Below are 17,163 nucleotides of genomic sequence, written 5' to 3'. Positions count from 1 at the left end.
CCCCCCCCCTCAACTGTTGCCTCCTGGACGAGAAGAGGAAGAAGGCAGAGAGGCAAGATAATCAGTGATTAAAAAGGGTTGCAAATGAACGACTTGGGGACCCAAGTACCGTCCTCCGGACCGTAGCCCTCCAAATCGACAAGGTATTGCCAGCCCCTATCCCGCTGACGGGAGTCTATGATCCGTCGGACCGTGTAGACAGGATGCCCCTGGAAGTCCCGGGCGGGTGGAGGAGGCTCGGCTGGAAGGCAGAAAGTACTGGTGAGGACAGGTTTCAACTGGGAGATATGAAAGGTTGGATGAATGCAGAGGCTGGCAGGGAGACAGAGATGGACTGAGGTGGGACTGACTATGGACTCAATTTCGTAAGGACCAATGGATCTGGGTGACAATTTTCTGGACATGGATTTTAAGGGAATGTCTCTGGACAATAGCCAAACCTTCTGTCCGGGTAGATACTGAGGAGCAGGTGAACATTTTCTGTCTGCGTATATCTTGTTTTGCTGGGCTGTGTGGTGGAGTTCTGGAATGGTTGATTGCCAGACCTGTTTACAACGGCGGATGTGATGATTTACAGAGGGGACAACTATGTCCTTTTCATCGGCAGGAAACAGAGGGGGCTGGTAACCTAGAGAGATATCAAAAAGTGAAATCCTGTGACAGAGGAAATGTGAGAATAGTGAGCGTATTCTACCCAAGGTAAATATTTGTTCCAATCTGAAGGGTTAATGGATGTAAGGCATCTGAGGGTTGACTCGAGTTCCTGATTCATGCGTTCACTTTGACCATTGGATTGTGGGTGGTAACCTGACGTGAGAGATACCTTGGCATCCTGCACTCTAGAAAACTGTTTCCATACTTGTGAAGTAAACTGTGGGCCATGATCCGAGAGGATTTCTTGAGGAATTCCGTGCAGATGAAAGACATGCTTGACCAGCAGCTGGACCATCTGGAGAGCAGAGGGAGGTTTCCTGAGAGGCACAAGGTGACAGGATTTGGAGAAACGGTCTATAATGGTTAGGATGGTTGTCATACCTTGAGATCTAGGGAGTCCGGTGACAAAATCCAACGCGATGTGGGACCAATGTCTTTGTTGGACCATGTTTAGCTGAATATTGGACCATTTTGCACGTTACTGGACACCACCAGGCCTTCCGGCATTTTCTGCCATTTTGTATCCCAGGACAGACCGCTACTACAAATCCCAGCGGCCACCGCGACTGATAGGACGGGGGCATTGCAGCTCTGATGCCACAGTCAACTATATAAGAGTATGAGACGGCCCACCATTGCTTTCCAGCTGAAAACGAGACGCGGTTATCACGCAACTGGAGCATCAATTCTGGAGAAGGAATCCCGCGTGGACTTTCATTCATTCTCCCCGTTGGCCAAAGAGAAAACTAAGCGAATTAAGCTTACAGCAATAAGACTTGTAAATTTTCAACTTTATTGATCGAAAACGTGGGTTTAACACATAACCAAAAAACCACGGAGTTTCAAGGAGACGCAATTTTTCCTCCTTGTTTTTTTTTTGTTCCAGTCGACTAGTGACAGTCTGTCATATTTGTCACCTTTCTACCAAGGAGGCCACAAGGACGAAAAATGGACTGCTTTACTGAGTATCCACGGACGCGTGGAACTCTTCTCCCGCCCTCCTTCTCTCTCCCTCTGCTCAGAGGAGACAACATCAAGTAAAATCCATCCTTTTATTTTTATTTCTTTATTAGAAATAGCGTGGGCAGGATGAAGTAGGTTTTAGTGCGATTTAGAATCGCCACTTATAGTCTAATGTGTTCTGAATTGTATGTGCATGCCATTGTTTTTGAAACTTGATTGCTGTTGAACTCTGAAGCCGCCGCGCTTCTCAAGTTGTGTTTTTACTGTGTAACACCTGGCGCAGCTGCACTGTTAAAATTGAACTGCTATAATAACTTCATGGTGAAAATCAACCATTTTTTTTGTCTTCGACACTTCATGTTTTATTAGATGCTGCCAAAATGTTTACAACCCTTTGTGTGCTCGGACATCCCCAGCGGTGGGGATGTTTTATGGCTGACATTGGTTTTCAGTGATGTCTTTGGAGTAAATTTCAATTCAATTCAGTTTATTTATATAGCGACAATTCACAACACGTCATCTCAAGGTACTTCACAAAGGGTTTGGAATGGTATATGGTTGTTTGGGAGGTTAGATTAAACTACTGAGTGTTAGAGTTTGGCCATTTTAGAATGGGCTATGTGTAGGGGTACTAAGTGAAATAATACACTGATAAAGTGTGTCCATGTAGAGCCCACTGGTGGCCATTGTTATACTAAAAACCACAAGGATTATAACCATTGAAAAAGAGAAGGGGTCGCACAGGTAGAAGAACTGGAGGGTGAGTTTGCCCCTCAACCATAACTGAGCTGGTTTAGGCTAAACCTCACTCCCCCTTACTCCATCCAACAGGGAGGGAGAAAAGCAGAGGTAAGAATAATTGGAGTGTTGTTTCCTGTGAAAGGTGGGTAACTTTAAAATGGGCTACGTTAATTCAGTCGAATCATATAGATTTCAAGTCAGGCACATGCATTCCAATTAATAACTAACCATTGAACAGTACAGTCAGATTGGGGGTTTGAGAGAACAGAGCAGAGACACAAAGAGAACAAAGACGCACTGATCCAGGACTCCTTTCTGTGGGAAGGAAAAGTAAATGTTAATGGATGTAGCTCCTTTAATCGTTTAATTTAGAAAGAAAGAATAGATGAGCCAGTTTTCAAGGTTAGAGTCTGAAAGAGAGCACATAGAGTTAGTCACAGTAAAAGCTCATTCAATTGCCATGTCTAAGAGAGAGAAAGGGTTAAACACTGAAAGACAGGGCCATGTGTATCATCGGTAGAGGGTGAGCATTAAGTTGTTGCCAGAAGAAGCTTGGACGATGCCCCTCTCCAGAAAGGTGTCACAGGTAGACACAGAGTCAGGCCAGGTGTAGATTCTAGGAAGAGAAAAGAGAGAGAACATATAGTTAAAAACTGAAATAACTGCAAATAATGCAAAATAGGAGAGTAGTGTGAGAATGTAGCGAAGAGGGGGAAAGTGGTCATTATGTCCTCCAGCAGCCAAAGCCTATAGAAGCATAACTACAGAGATAGCTCAGGATAACGTAAGCCACTCTAACTAAAAGCTTTATCAAAAAGGAAAGTTTTAAGCCTAGCCTTAAAAGTAGACATGGTGTCTGCCTCACGGACTCAAACTGAGAGCTGGTTTCCACAGGAGAGGAGCCTGATAACGAAAGGATTAGCCTCCCATTCTACTTCTAGAGACTCTAGGAACCACCAGTAAACCTGCAGTCTGAGAACAAAGTGCCCTGTTAGGAACATATGGAACCATCAGATCTCTGATGTATGATGGAGCTAGATCATTAAGGGCTTTATATGTGAGGAGGATCATTTTAAATTCTATTCTGGATTTAACAGGGAGCCAATGAAGGGAAGCTAAAATAGGAGAAATATGATCTCTCTTTTTAATTTTCATCAGAACTCTTGCTGCAGCATTTTGAATCAGTTGAGGGCTTTTAACTGCATTTTGTGGACACCCTGATAGTAAAGAATTACAATAGTCCAGTCTTGAAGTAACAAATGCATGGACAAATTTTTCAGCATCGCTCCTGGACAGGATATTTCTAATTTTGGCTGTTGCGGAGGTGAAAGAAGTGATTCATTTGTACTTATCTTAGTGCATATGATCGATGATCGTATGACACTCTTGGATCCAGTTGAAGAGTTATGTCTGTTTGCCAGCAAAGAGACATTAACGCGGTTGCCTCCCCTATCCCAATGATCACCGGTGTGGAAGAGATCGGACCATTGGGGAAAGTGGGCTTTTATGTGGACAGTGGCATCATGGGAAGTTCGTTGTTACCCCCAATTCCTAAGTTGTGCTGGAACTAGGTTAATGCAATTTATTTTGAAAGTTCCAGAAAAGTCCGTACCGCACTTCCTGTTGTAACTCATGGCTGTGGGTCCCAACATATTGCTATTTCAGCTTGTTGTACTAGGGACTGATCGATTAGGTTTTGTTTACACCCGGAGTCTATGAGCGCAGATAGATTTAACTGATCTTGGTTGAGTAGGAGGGTAGCTGGTAAGGTCAATGTAGGGGTCTTCCTGTTCATCTTTTGGTCCACCATCTCCCCCTTTAAAGGTGGCGGACGCTCTCTTTTAGTCAAACTGGGGAGGCTATCACAAAATGATCTGATGATCCACAATATAAGCACTGGTTAGACTGCCTGCGCCGCTGTTTTTCTTCAGGTGATAACTAGGTGCGCCCTAACTGCATGGGTTCGGGTTCAGGGGAATTTACACTCATCTGGGGGCATGGTGATTGCTACGGGACAGATGGATGGGACCTATTAACTACTTGTTCTCTTCTAGAACGCTTTCTTTCTCTCATGTGATTGGCCATCCGAGTGGCCAGGGTGATATATTCATTCAAAGTCTTGGGCTCTTCAACCAGAGCTAACTCATCTTTCAAGGACTCATCTAGGGACTGGAAAAAAGCTGACGTAAGGGCACAGGAGTTCCAGCTGGAGGCTGCTGCTAAGGTACGAAACTCAATCGAACATTCTGACACAGGTCTATTTCTTTGTTTCAGCGCCATCCGGCAACGGGCCACACTCGTTTGATCTAAATCTAATGAGAAAGTTTGTTTAAATTCTTGTATAAATTTATCAAATGAACAACCAAATTGACAACAGTCCGTAAATCTTGCTTCTGCCCAACGAAGCGCTTTGCCAGTTAATAACCCTAAAATGAATGCTATCTTAGTGTCATCATGGGGAAAGACTGTGGGGAATGGTTGAACACCAATGAACACTGTAACAAAAATCCTCCACAACAACTGATCTCACCGGAGAATATTTCCGGGTTTGGGGAGGTGACGTCACGGGAGTACGGAAGTTGTTGTGAGACTGGAGGAGAAACTGATGACTCTGCGGTTCCCTCTGGTGTTTGGGATCTCCGGATGTTCAGGGCGTGTTGAAGGAGTAAAGCCATCTGATCTAGCTGTTGACTTGAATGTCATTGTTGTTCCAGGAGGGTATAAAGTGTGGATCCGTGTGATTGGATGTGGAGGCTGTATTCAGCTAAAGTCCTCCTGAGTGTCTCTGCTGGGTCAAATTGGCCTGAGTGTACTGTCATTGTTTTCTTCACTGATTTGGCCCACATGCAGAATGACACTCAGGAGAAAAGTTTGACAAGTTTATTTTGACAGGTAGTGGATATTGAACTGGAACTGGGACTGTATGGGAAAGAAGGACAGGTAAGTAATCTGGAGACAAATGGGGATTACTGGGAACTGGATTAAGATCTTTGCTTACTGTCTAAGGAAAGGTGGTTGGAGTGGAGGAATGATGCGGAGCCTGGGAGGACAGAATAGACGCTGCTGCGGAAACGATGAGTTATCCAGAAAGATGGTGAGTACTCTGCTGAGGCTTTGGGTGAGTATTTGGCAGTTTCATTATCCAGATCAATTTTACTGATTTGTGGTTACCTGGTGAGGATTTGGTGAAGCAATTGTTGGAGGGTGAGCAGGGTTCGCTAGCGTGGAGATGTCAGTATGGAGCTGTCAGCCGGAGCTTGATCCAAAATGGGTTTCTTTTGAGGCTTGAATACTTAGGCTGAGGCAGGATCCAAACTGAGGACTTAGAGCCATATCTGAAGGTCGCAGGGACTTGAGACCAGGACTTGAGGTTTCCTAGGATGGAACACAAGAGAGGTAAGAGAATATGAACTTCAACTTTAGACTGAGATCTCATAGCTTGGCCATTAGGAGTTACCACAGAGGTTAACATTCAGGCACTGGAATGCTGACAGCTCCACCTCCTCCAGGTTGATGGAAATGAGGAACATCTGCTACCCTCCACACTGGAGGATCTTGGGGGCATCTAGAGGTGAGTAGGTGTTAGTAGCAGGCAAAAAACAATACATGAAAACTCCCAGACTCTGACATCAAGTCCTTCTATTATTGTAACACCTCTGAGTCTGAACACTCAGTCATTCTTATCAATATGTTTCATTTGTTTCACTGTAGCCATGATGTTTCTTACAGACTATGCACTCAGTTTTCTGGATGGGCAGGATGAGAGCAAGTAAGTGATGCATTCAGGAGCATTAGGAAAACCACGCTCCCATTCAAATAGATGTAGATGGGTATAGCTTGCTGTGGATATTCATATCACTGTTGGTGATAGTGTCATATCACACATAGAATGATATGCTATATAGCCCGACTCTCTACCATAGTTCTGTAGAATGTTATGAGGATGCTAGTAGGAGTGATGGTGTTTCAGTATCAATATGGGGAGAACTACATTCTTTATAGAGTCATGAAACAACAGCATGTATAGCATGTACAGCAAATATAGCCACCTCAATGAAAGTTGTTTATGCAGTTTGGTAGTTTAGAGCAAACAGATGTGTGTTAACAAAGTGCAAAGAAAAGACATCAACGATAAAATTATTGCTGTTTATTAATCTACAGAAATTTTAAGGGTATTTTGAAACAGTTTATTTCACAGTAAGAAGGGTTTTTCAAGGGTGGAAGACACTGGAGCGGCTGTGGCTCAGTGGAAAGGGCAGTCATCTTAGAGTCGGATAGGACTGGGGAGAAGAGTGGAGGAAGTTGGCTCGATGGGGGAGGAGACATTGAACCCCCCCTGCCCACTCCGAAGGAGAGGGGAGAGTTGGGTACCTGTCGGCGCATGGAGGACAGCCAGGGCTGGGCCACCAATTTAATTAAATTAAATTCAGTTTTATTTATATAGCACCAATTCACAACACATGTTGTCTCAAGGCACTTCACAAATGTCAGGTACATACATTCCAATTAGTCGTAACCATTGAACAGTGCAGTCAGAGTTAGTAATTTATTCAAATTGGATAAAAAGTTTTTCTATCTAAGGAAACCCAGTAGATTGCATCCAGTCAGTGACTTGCAGCATTCCCTCCTCCCAGATGAGCATGTAGAGACAGTGGACAGTCACTGGCGTTGACTTTGCAGCAATCCCTCATACTGAGCATGCAGGTAGCGACAGTGGAGAGGAAAAACTCCCTTTTAACAGGAAGAAACCTCAAGCAGAACCAGGCTCAGTGTGAGCGGCCATCTGCCACGACCGACTGGGGGTTTGAGAGAACAGAGCAGAGACACAAACAGAACAAAGAAGCACTGATCCAAAAGTATTTTCTATGGGAAGGAAAAGTAAATGTTAGTGGGTGTAGCTCCTTTAGTCGTTTCATCTAGAAAGAAAGAACAGATAAACTCTGAGCCAGTTTTCAAGGTTAGAGTCTGAAAGAGAGCACATATAATTAGTCACAGTAAAAGCTCAGTCAATCGCCATGTCTAGGAGAGAGAAAGGGTTAAACACTAAAAGACAAGGGCCATGTGGATCATCGGTAGAGGGTGAGCATTAAGTTGTTGCCAGCAGAAGCTCGGACGATGCCCCCCTCCAGAAAGGTGTCACAGGTAAACACAGAGTCAGGCCAGGTTTAGCTTCTAGGTAGAGAAAAGAGAGAGAACATAAAGTTAAAAGCTGAAATAATAGCAAATAATGCAAAATTGGAGAGTACTGTGAGAATTTAGCGAAGAGGGTGAAAGTGGTCATTATGTCCTCCAGCAGCCTAAGCCTATAGCAGCATAACTACACAGAAAGTTTCAGTTCAGATTATTTAGTTAAATGGCGTTTATTTTCAACAATGTTGTCTCAAGGCACCCCACAAAGGGTCCCACTGATGGTCATTGTTATACTAAAAACCACAAGGATTTGGATACGTCTTTTTGTCAGACTGATTATAACCATTGGAAAAGAGAAGGGGTCATACAGGTAGCAGAAATGGAGGGTGTGTTTGCACCTCAACCATAACTGAGCCGGTTTAGGCTAAACCTGACTCCCCCTTACTCCATCCAACAGGGAGGGATGAAGGCTCCCTTCCTGATAACCTAAGCCACTCTAACTATAAGCTTTATCAAAAAGGAAAGTTTTAAGCCTAGCCTTAAAAGTAGACAGGGTGTCCGCCTCACGGACCAAAACCGGTAGCTGGTGCCACAGGAGAAGAGCCTGATAACTAAAGGATCTGCCTCCCATTCTACTTCTAGAGACTCTAGGAGCCACCAGTAAACCTGCAGTCTGAGAACAAAGGGCCCTGTTAGGAACATATGGAACAATCAGATCTCTGATATATGAAGGAGCAAATTATTAAGGGCTTTATATGTGAGGAGGAGAATTTTAAATTCTATTCTGGATTTAACAGGCAGCCAATGAAGGGAAGCTAAAATCTTTAAACTCCAGGGTTAATAGTGGAGTACCACAGGGTTCAGTATTTGGGCCAATTCTCTTTACTATATATATGGTTCCAGTAAGTCAAATTATCAGGCAGCATAAAATAAATTTTCACTTTTACGCTGATGACACTCAGCTTTACTTATCCATGAATCCTGATGAGCCCTACCAGTTAGACTACAAGCATGTCTTGAAGACATAAAAACTTGGATGACTTTAAATTTTCTGCTTCTAAATTCTGACAAGACAAGTTGTCATCTTTGGACCGGAGTCTTTAAAAAAGAAACTGCTTAGTCAATCACTTAACCTGGATGGCATTAAATTGACCTCCGATAATGAAATAAAAAACCTTGGTGTTATTTTTGACCAGGACATGTAATTTAAATCCCATATTAAACAGGTTTATAGGATTTCCTTCTTCCACCTCCGGAACATTGCCAAAATTAGAAATATCCTGTCGAGGAGTGACGCTGAAAAACTACCCCATGCATTTGTTACTTCAAGGCTGGAATGTAGTAATCCGTTACTATCAGGATGTCCACAAAATTCAGTTAAAAGCCTTCAGCGGATTCAAAATGCTGCAGCAAGAGTTCTGACGAAAATTAAAAAGAGAGATCATATTTCTCCTACTTTAGCTTTCCTTCATTGGCTCCCTGTTAAATCCAGAATAGAATTTAAAATTCTCCTCCTCACATATAAAGCCCTTAATGATCTAGCTCCATCATACATCAGAGATCTGATTGTTCCATACGTTCCTAACTGGGCACTTTGTTCTCAGACTGCAGGTTTACTGGTGGTTCCTAGAGTCTCTAGAAGTAGAATGGGAGGCAGATCCTTTAGTTATCAGGCTCCTCTCCTGTGGAACCAGCTCCCAGTTTTAGTCCGTGAGGCAGACACTCTGTCTACTTTTAAGGCTAGGCTTAAAACTTTCCTTTTTGATAAAGCTTGTAGTTAGAGTGGCTTACGTTATCCTGAGCTATCTTTGTAGTTATGCTGCTATAGGCTTAGGCTGCTGGAGGATATAATGACCACTTTCACCCTCTTCGCTACATTCTCACACTATTCTCCAATTTTGCATTATTTGCTGTTATTTCAGCTTTTATCTTTGTTCTCTCTACGTTCTCTTCCTAGAAGTTACACCTGGCCTGACTCTGTGTCTACCTGTGACACCTTTCTGGAGAGGGGCATCTTCCATGCTTCTGCTGGCAACAACTTGATGCTCACCCTCTACCGATGATACACTTGGCCCTGTCTTTCAGTGTTTAACCCTTTCTCTCTCTTAGACATGGCAATTGACTGAGCTTCTACTGTAACTAACTCTATGTGCTCTCTTTCAGATTCTAACATTGAAAACTGGCTCAGAGTTTATCTGTTCTTTCTTTCTAGATGAAACGACTAAAGGAGCTACACCCACTAACATTTACTTTTCCTTCCCATAGAAAATACTTTTGAATCAGAGATTCTTTGTTTTCTTTGTGTCTCTGCTCTGTTCTCTCAAACCCCCAGTCGGTGGTGGCAGATGGCCGCTCACACTGAGCCTGGTTCTGCTGGAGGTTTCTTCTTATTAAAAGGGAGTTTTTCCTCTCCACTGTCGCTACATGCATGCTCAGTGTGAGGGAGTGCTGCAAAGTCAACGCTAGTGACTGTCCACTGTCTCTACATGCTCATCCGGGAGGAGGGAATGCTGCAAGTCACTGACTGGATGCAATCTGCTGGGTTTCGTCAGACAGAAAAACTTTTTATCCCATTTGAATAGATAACTGAATCTGACTGCACTGTTTAATGATTAGGATTAATTGGAATGTATGTACCTGACTTTCTTGAAGTGCCTTGAGACAACATGTGTTGTGAATTGGCGCTATATAAATAAACTGAATTGAATTGAATTAAATTGAATTGAATAGATTTGCAGGGATGTGCCCCTGGGAAAATCAGTCAATGGCAATGTACCTACAGATCTGTGTGTTGGTGTATGGATCTGTCCACATTGTGAGGTCAGCTGAGTTAATCAGACTCAAGTATAAATGTGCTTTTAAGTGGTCAGTACAACTAAAAGAGTACTTTACCAGGTCAGTCAATTTGACATTTACTAAAGACATTTGCCTGTCTTCCCAGTCTAAGAGCTCCATCTTGTACTTTACAAACCTCACTTAGCATGTTAAATGTTAAAGTACATGACAGAACTTCCTTGGCCCTTTGCAGTCACTGAGACAACTATGAACTGATCTGTATACCAGAAATATTCTGGAAAACAAAAATAAATATTCTGGAGTCATCCCAAACACAGAATGAATGGAGATGTTTCTATGTCACTGTTCTTTGTCTTCATAAAGATGAGAAACTGAAGTGAATAAAGTGATGATGGGTATTTGGCCCACAGCTAGCACCAGTCTGCAGAATTGAACTTTCCTCTGCCATCAGGAAACAGACACATTTAGTTGTGTCCTGTCCTCCATGTGCGCTAGTCAGAATTCATCTCCTTCCCTGCACTTGCGGAATGTGAAATGTTGATATTCTTGTTCCTATTATTAAGGCAGGGAATCCAAGCTTCCAATGTTTAGTTGGGGTCTTTGATTCGACTTTCTTTCAGGGGATTAGAATTTGGACATATTATCCAGTTGCTTTCCTTTGAAATGGTTGCTGCCCCCATCAGTATCGCTAAAACAACAGGATCCACTCTTAGAATTCCACAAATGTTCAGCGCCAATCTAGTCTGCCTCTAGTTCCCAGGAAAGCCACTTAAATCTACCGCTAAAGCTTTTTTAAGGTTTTTTGGTTTGATGTTATGAGGTATCAATCACCAGCAAGTCTAACAGACATTTACAGAGTAATTTTGAGAGTTTGGCTTGTCTCAGTATAAACAAGGCACATGTTGTTGGATAGCAGACCTAATGTGTTGGGAAAAGTCAGACCTCTATTTTCAGGAATAAATTCATAGAATTAAAATTGTTACTTTTAAAATATTGCCCAAAAGAGTGAATCCATAATCCTCTACTAAACTCATTTATTCCTTCACCAGTGATGGAAGTTCTTTCTCAATAATTGTTAATGATGTTAGGAAAACAAATATCTAAAAATGACTTATTTTCCATATAAGATAGATAACTTTTCATTTCTTTGACTTCACTTCACTAATTACACTTAGCTGTGAACTGTCTTCTAATTTACTTTTAAAGCTAGAAATTGGCAAACTTTGTTAATATTGAAGGAAATATTACCCCACCTTTTCGTGGGACTTGTGATTTATTCAAATCCCAGCTGTAGTTTGTCTATGAGGAGCAGTGGTGTTTCCTGTGGCCGGGAACATTGGGGCTGAGCCCACACAATTATAGGGGAATCTGGGGGAACCTAACCAGGGAATAAAGCTTTCTTGGGCATTGTGGCACCTTGGTTGAAGCCAAATACTGCAGTATGTAATTCAAAATGAACTTATTTCTAATAAATTAGGGTGAATGCCTGGTGCTTCTCCTGGTCGGCTGGAGACTCCAAAACTGCCCTTACTTGAGCGTGTGTGTGTGTGTGTGTGTGCGTGCGTGTGTGCGTGCACGTTGGTTATTTTTTTTGTTAACGTGTCCTGTCCAGCAGAGTAGCACTCAGAATTGTTGTCTCAGTACCAAGAAGAAGCCTGACAAATTTACTTTCACAAGTGGAGCATTACGGCTAATGCTATGATGCTCCGCCTGATATACAGTATATATATAAAAAAACTTTATCAGAAATTGCTTCTGGATTATTTCAATTGCAATTGACATAGAGACGGAAACAAAAAGGGAAAAAAGAAGCAAGAGGTGGGGCAAAAAAGAAAAAGGGAGAGAAATAGAAGGGTGAAGACAATTCAAGATACTAGAATACTAATGAATGCAAGATGTATTTGGTGGTAACTGCGGCTCAATATAGAACATCTGTGTATCTGTGAACACCTGAATCCAAACACCTGTGGGTGTAAGTGTGACCAGCTTGTGTATGTAAGGTTTCTCCATAAAAATATGCAATAGTGAGTGTGAGGAGCCACAGACCTTCCCCCCCTGGACCCGAGACAGACACAGAGAAGATCTGAGCCACAGACATCCAATGACCTTCCCAGAGCACAAAAACCCTGGGAAGACCACCGCTAGGACTATCACAAATCCCCAGAGAAGAGCGGTGGAGGAACCACAGTGCAGAAGCCCCAGGGAGCCATCTATGTCGGAGCAGATCCAGCCATGGACCCAGAGACCTGAGACCCCTTGGCACATCACCCCTCAAGCAGAGGCCCGACAGAGCCAGAGGGCCCAGGCCCTGGCAAGCAGCCACCGGAAGTGAGCCGGCACACACCAAACCACCCAGCCCTGGACACCAAGAACCACCAATACACCAGCGGGCAGAGACACCAACCACTGGCAGGGAGTGTGGCGGGGAGGAAATTGGCCTCACATTTGATGGGGCCTAAGCTGATCCAGGAGAGGGAGCAGCCAGGACCCAACGTGACACAAAAACAGGCGCACACAGTCACAATCACACATTCCCACTCTCATGCATACACATAAAAACACACCCACACACCCAACGTAAAGACACACAACAATGGATGTCGTACACTCACTCAGTCCCCATAAATATTCTATATTCCCAGGTCCAGGTACCGATATCCCAGAGGGGCAACCAGACCCCACACCAAGAAGGTGGTCCCTCTCATTCCATGGTGGAGACAGGCAGACCGCCTAAGCAACAGCCCAGGCTAGTGCTGGCATGAGCAGAAGAGGTGTCTACCTGGTTCAAACGAGCCTGTCAACCGGAGCCTTCCCAGGACGAAACAGTCCCAGCCCCCCAATAAATTCCGATCTCAACATCATGAGCCGCCCCCCCCCGCGACCCCATGAGCCCTAACAAGAATTTCACCCCAAGACCTCCCCCAACTGGGACACAGATATCGAACACATGCCTCCGAACCCAAATGCCATGAATCCCCTCCTCACAGGGGCAATGCAATGCGACCCCAGCATCCGCCCACAAACACAACAGAGCAGACACCACCAAGCACCATACTCATAACGGATCCCCCTGACCCCACACCAAGATGTGAGTTGACTGTTGTGAAGTGCCTTGAGACAACATGTGTTGTGAATTGGCGCTATATGAATAAAACTGAATTGACTTGAATTGAATTGAGCGTTAGTGAGTGCGATTGGGTGAATGTGGCTCTAGTGTAAAGCGCTTTGAATGGTCTGTAAGACTGGAAAGGCGCTATATAAGTTCAGTCCATTTACCATTTAAAGACCCATTTCTACTCTTTGGCTTTTGAATTAAATAGAGCTTGATATCCTAACTTTTTCTATTTACTGTTTATTTTTTAAATCAGTTTATTTTTTCAAAACATGATGATTTTCTTAATTTTATTTATTTATTTATTTTTAAGTAATACTATAAATTATTTTATCGTTATTGCTGTGCAACACTTTAGTGCAATGTTTTTTTTTTAAATGCTGTATAAATAAAAGCCGTCATTACAATTACCGAACAAGAGAGATAGAAATAAGGTGGATGCAAAGTAATGTTTCTGTTTTGGTTGTCTGAAAGACAGAAATGGTACATAAGTTTTGTGTGGGGCGGTTACTCTCCTAAATCCTCTAGGTGACGGAAAAGCAAGCAAGGCCAATCAAATTAGAACTTGTTAGTTGGAAAGTTTTTAGAGAAAATCTGTTCATAAGGCAGGCTCAATACATTCTTTAAATAAAAGGTCTCATGGTGAAGTGAGAGGCTGTTACGGCATGACTGTAGAGGACAATGAGACACTAAATTAGTATCAGCATAGGATCATAAACCATTTTATAAATGTGAAAAAAATCTAAATACTATAGTTGTTGCAGAGAAAAAGCACCCAAACCTGACTGAACCTGGTTTAATGCCCAATAAGGAAAATGATAATCTTAACAAAAAACAAAAAATACCAAAAAACTGAATTTGCTTTAACTTGCAAAGAAAGCATTTCAACATGCGCTCCCTGTTTTTAAATCCTCATCCATGTTTTGTTCTCTTTTTTAGGGAGCCAGAGGGGCACCAGGAGACCCGGGTCAGGAGGGACCACCTGGGCCTCAAGTACGAAAAATATCAAATAAGTTACTCTGAGAATTATTTAGGTCACAAGCTAAGCTGCGGTTTGGATTCTGATTTTTATGTTTGATGTTTTAAAAGGGTGCGGGGGGATCAAGGGGTGCACCTGGAGCTCCAGGAGAAAATGGTGTTGGCCTCCCTGGTCCAAAGGTATTTCATGTATTCTTTCAGTATTTGAATCAGTAAGGTAAGGTAATCATGTGGGTCTTAGTTGAAAGGGTTGAGAACATGACACATACACTGGAATGTCTACAATCTATAATTTAGAAGTTATCTTTCAGGGTGACAAGGGGGGCAAAGGAAGATCAGGTCCAGCTGGACCAATGGGTTTTGGTGTGCCAGGAACTCAGGTGAGTTTGACAAAAATAAAACTGCAACAACAACACTTCTACAAAGGTGCTAAACAGAATGAGAGTTATATCATTTCAAATACAGTGCTGTGAAAAACTGTTTGCTCCTTACAGATCTCTTCCATTTTTGCTCTTTTGCCTCACCTAAATGTTTCACATTTTGAAACCAATTTTAATTACCAGAGTAAATACGAAATGCATTTCTTAAATTCTGATTTTGTTTGATCTGAATCGTACTTTTAAAAGGTAACCTAGGCAATACCTACAATACAACAACAACAAAAAAGCAATAGACTTTATTTTACAGTTTTACTCTGAGTGTTCCCCTCGGCTACCATCCAGAAGTCAATGACAGTCCAGGCCCAAGCTAACGTTTTGTTTTTGGTAAGGTTAATGTTTTTGTCAAAGACCAATAAATGCCAGTTAGTATCATGGTTTGTTTAAGTGCCTGACCCAAATGCACAACACTCTCAGCAGACTAGAAAAAGTTTACAAGGTTTATTGAATACAATGAAAAAATGGTTAGAGAGATCTAACAGGGGAAATAGACTGCAACAGCACTGGGGAAGAGAGGAGATGTGAGCAGGAGCAAAATGATCAGAGAATTCAGGAAGGAGACTAATGCAGGCTTACAGGTGGCTGCAGATGATGACGCCAGTGGAACGAGCTGAATCTGGGGGTTAGGTCTGAGTGTGTGTGAGATGCAGATGAAGGGGGTACGTCGGACGATCTTGCCTGATTCCTAACAGATGTGCTATAGCACACCTGTTAGGAATCAGGCCTCCGACGCCCCATGCACAGGTGGAAGTGCGCCCTCTAATGGAGAACATAGGGACTCCAAAAGATAGACACACACAAAACTCTACATTCCTGACAGTTACATTGTGCAACATACTTCTTATCTGTAGATAGAGAAATCTTTTACATAGATTAGACTGCACCTGATGGAACCATTAATTCATTTAACTAACTGTTTCGAAAACAGTTTGACTTTTAGATGCTTGTGTTTTATGTTAAAAAAAAAAACATCTGGAGTTTTTCAGCAATTTACTTGAATTGTTTGTAACTCCTTCATTGTAACGGTCTCCTAAAATCCTAATAGGCTGTTGCAAATCACATAATATAAATACAATCATATGTTTATAACTAAATGTTAAAAAACTTAAAATTGAAAGTTGAAAAAAGGGTGGACATACTTCGTTCAGGACACCAGGTGGAAATGTAGCAAGACTAGAAACTTAGGAGCAGGTCTCAAGCTGTTTTACCATGGTGTGGATGGGAAGAGAATTGGTGGAGTTGTCGTGAAGGAGCAGTTTGTGAGAAATGTTCTGGAGGTAAAATAAGTGTCAGATAGGGTGATGAGTCTGAAGCTAGAAATTGAATGTGCGATGTGTGTTGTGACTGCACCACAGGTAGGAGGTAAGTTAGAGGAGAGGAAGAAACCTTGGAGTGAGTTAGATGAAGTGATGCAGAATGTCCCCAGAGGTGAGACAGTGATGATTGGTGCAGATCTTAATGGACATTTTGGAGCAGTGAAAAGAGGTGATGAGGAAGTGAGGGGCAGGTTTGGTATCTAAAACAGGAATGCAGAATGACAGATGGCGGAAGACCTTGCTAATAGCGTGGACATGGCTGTAGTGAATACTTTCGTCCAGAAGAGGTAGGAATACAGGGTAACTTACAAGGGCAGAGGTAGGACACGAGTCGATTACATCATGTGTAGAGTTTGGTGACTGCAAGATAGCAATAGGTAAGTTTTGCTAAACAGCAGAGGATGGTGGTGGGTTAAAAGACTCTGATAGAGAGGAAAATTAAGATGATAAAGGCAGAGCAGAGGACAAAGTGGTGAAAGTTGAAAGATGTTTAGCAGGTTAGGGTGATTACGGGCCAAGATGGAACATGTGTACTGACAGGTGCAACAAGTGTGAAAGGAAGATGGAAGGAGTACCTTGAAGAGTTGATGAATTAGGAAAATGAGAGAGAACAAAGAGCAGAAGTGACCATTGTGAATCAGGAAGTAGCAAAGATCAGTAAATATGAAGAAAAGGTATTTAAGAGGATAAAGAGTGGAAAGGCAGATGTTCTGACAATAAACCTGTGGAGGTATAGGAGAGACGGCAGTAGGGTTTCAACTAGGCTGTTCAATGAGATTTTAAAGAGCGGGAAGATGTCTGAGGAATGGAGAAGAATTGTGTTGGTACCAATTTTTAAGAACAAGGGTGATGTGTAGTATTGGGGCAAATACAGAAGAATAAAGTTGATGAGTCATACAATAAAGTTATAGTAAAGAGTTGTTTAAGCTAGACTGAGGTCAGAAGTGAGCATCTGTGAGCAGCAGTTTTGTTTCATGAGCAGAAAAACTAGTTTAAATGCTATATTTGCTTTAAAGATGTTGATAGAGAAGTAAAG

The 17,163-nt window shown here is 42.5% G+C and overlaps 1 protein-coding gene across 1 annotated transcript in view; it reads left to right on the top strand.

The window, feature by feature from the left end:
- col28a1a (collagen, type XXVIII, alpha 1a) overlaps positions 1-17,163 on the top strand; it is a 120,433-nt gene that overhangs the window by 20,409 nt on the left and 82,861 nt on the right. The window contains exons 10-12 of the mRNA XM_047383882.1: positions 14,336-14,389; positions 14,486-14,554; positions 14,686-14,754. Of these exons, the coding sequence (XP_047239838.1) occupies positions 14,336-14,389; positions 14,486-14,554; positions 14,686-14,754 (192 nt within the window). The remainder of the gene's footprint in view (positions 1-14,335; positions 14,390-14,485; positions 14,555-14,685; positions 14,755-17,163) is intronic.

The sequence above is a fragment of the Girardinichthys multiradiatus genome, chromosome 13 (assembly GCF_021462225.1).
Source record: "Girardinichthys multiradiatus isolate DD_20200921_A chromosome 13, DD_fGirMul_XY1, whole genome shotgun sequence".
Classification (NCBI taxonomy): domain Eukaryota; kingdom Metazoa; phylum Chordata; class Actinopteri; order Cyprinodontiformes; family Goodeidae; genus Girardinichthys; species Girardinichthys multiradiatus.
This window is presented reverse-complemented; position numbering and strand designations above follow the sequence as displayed.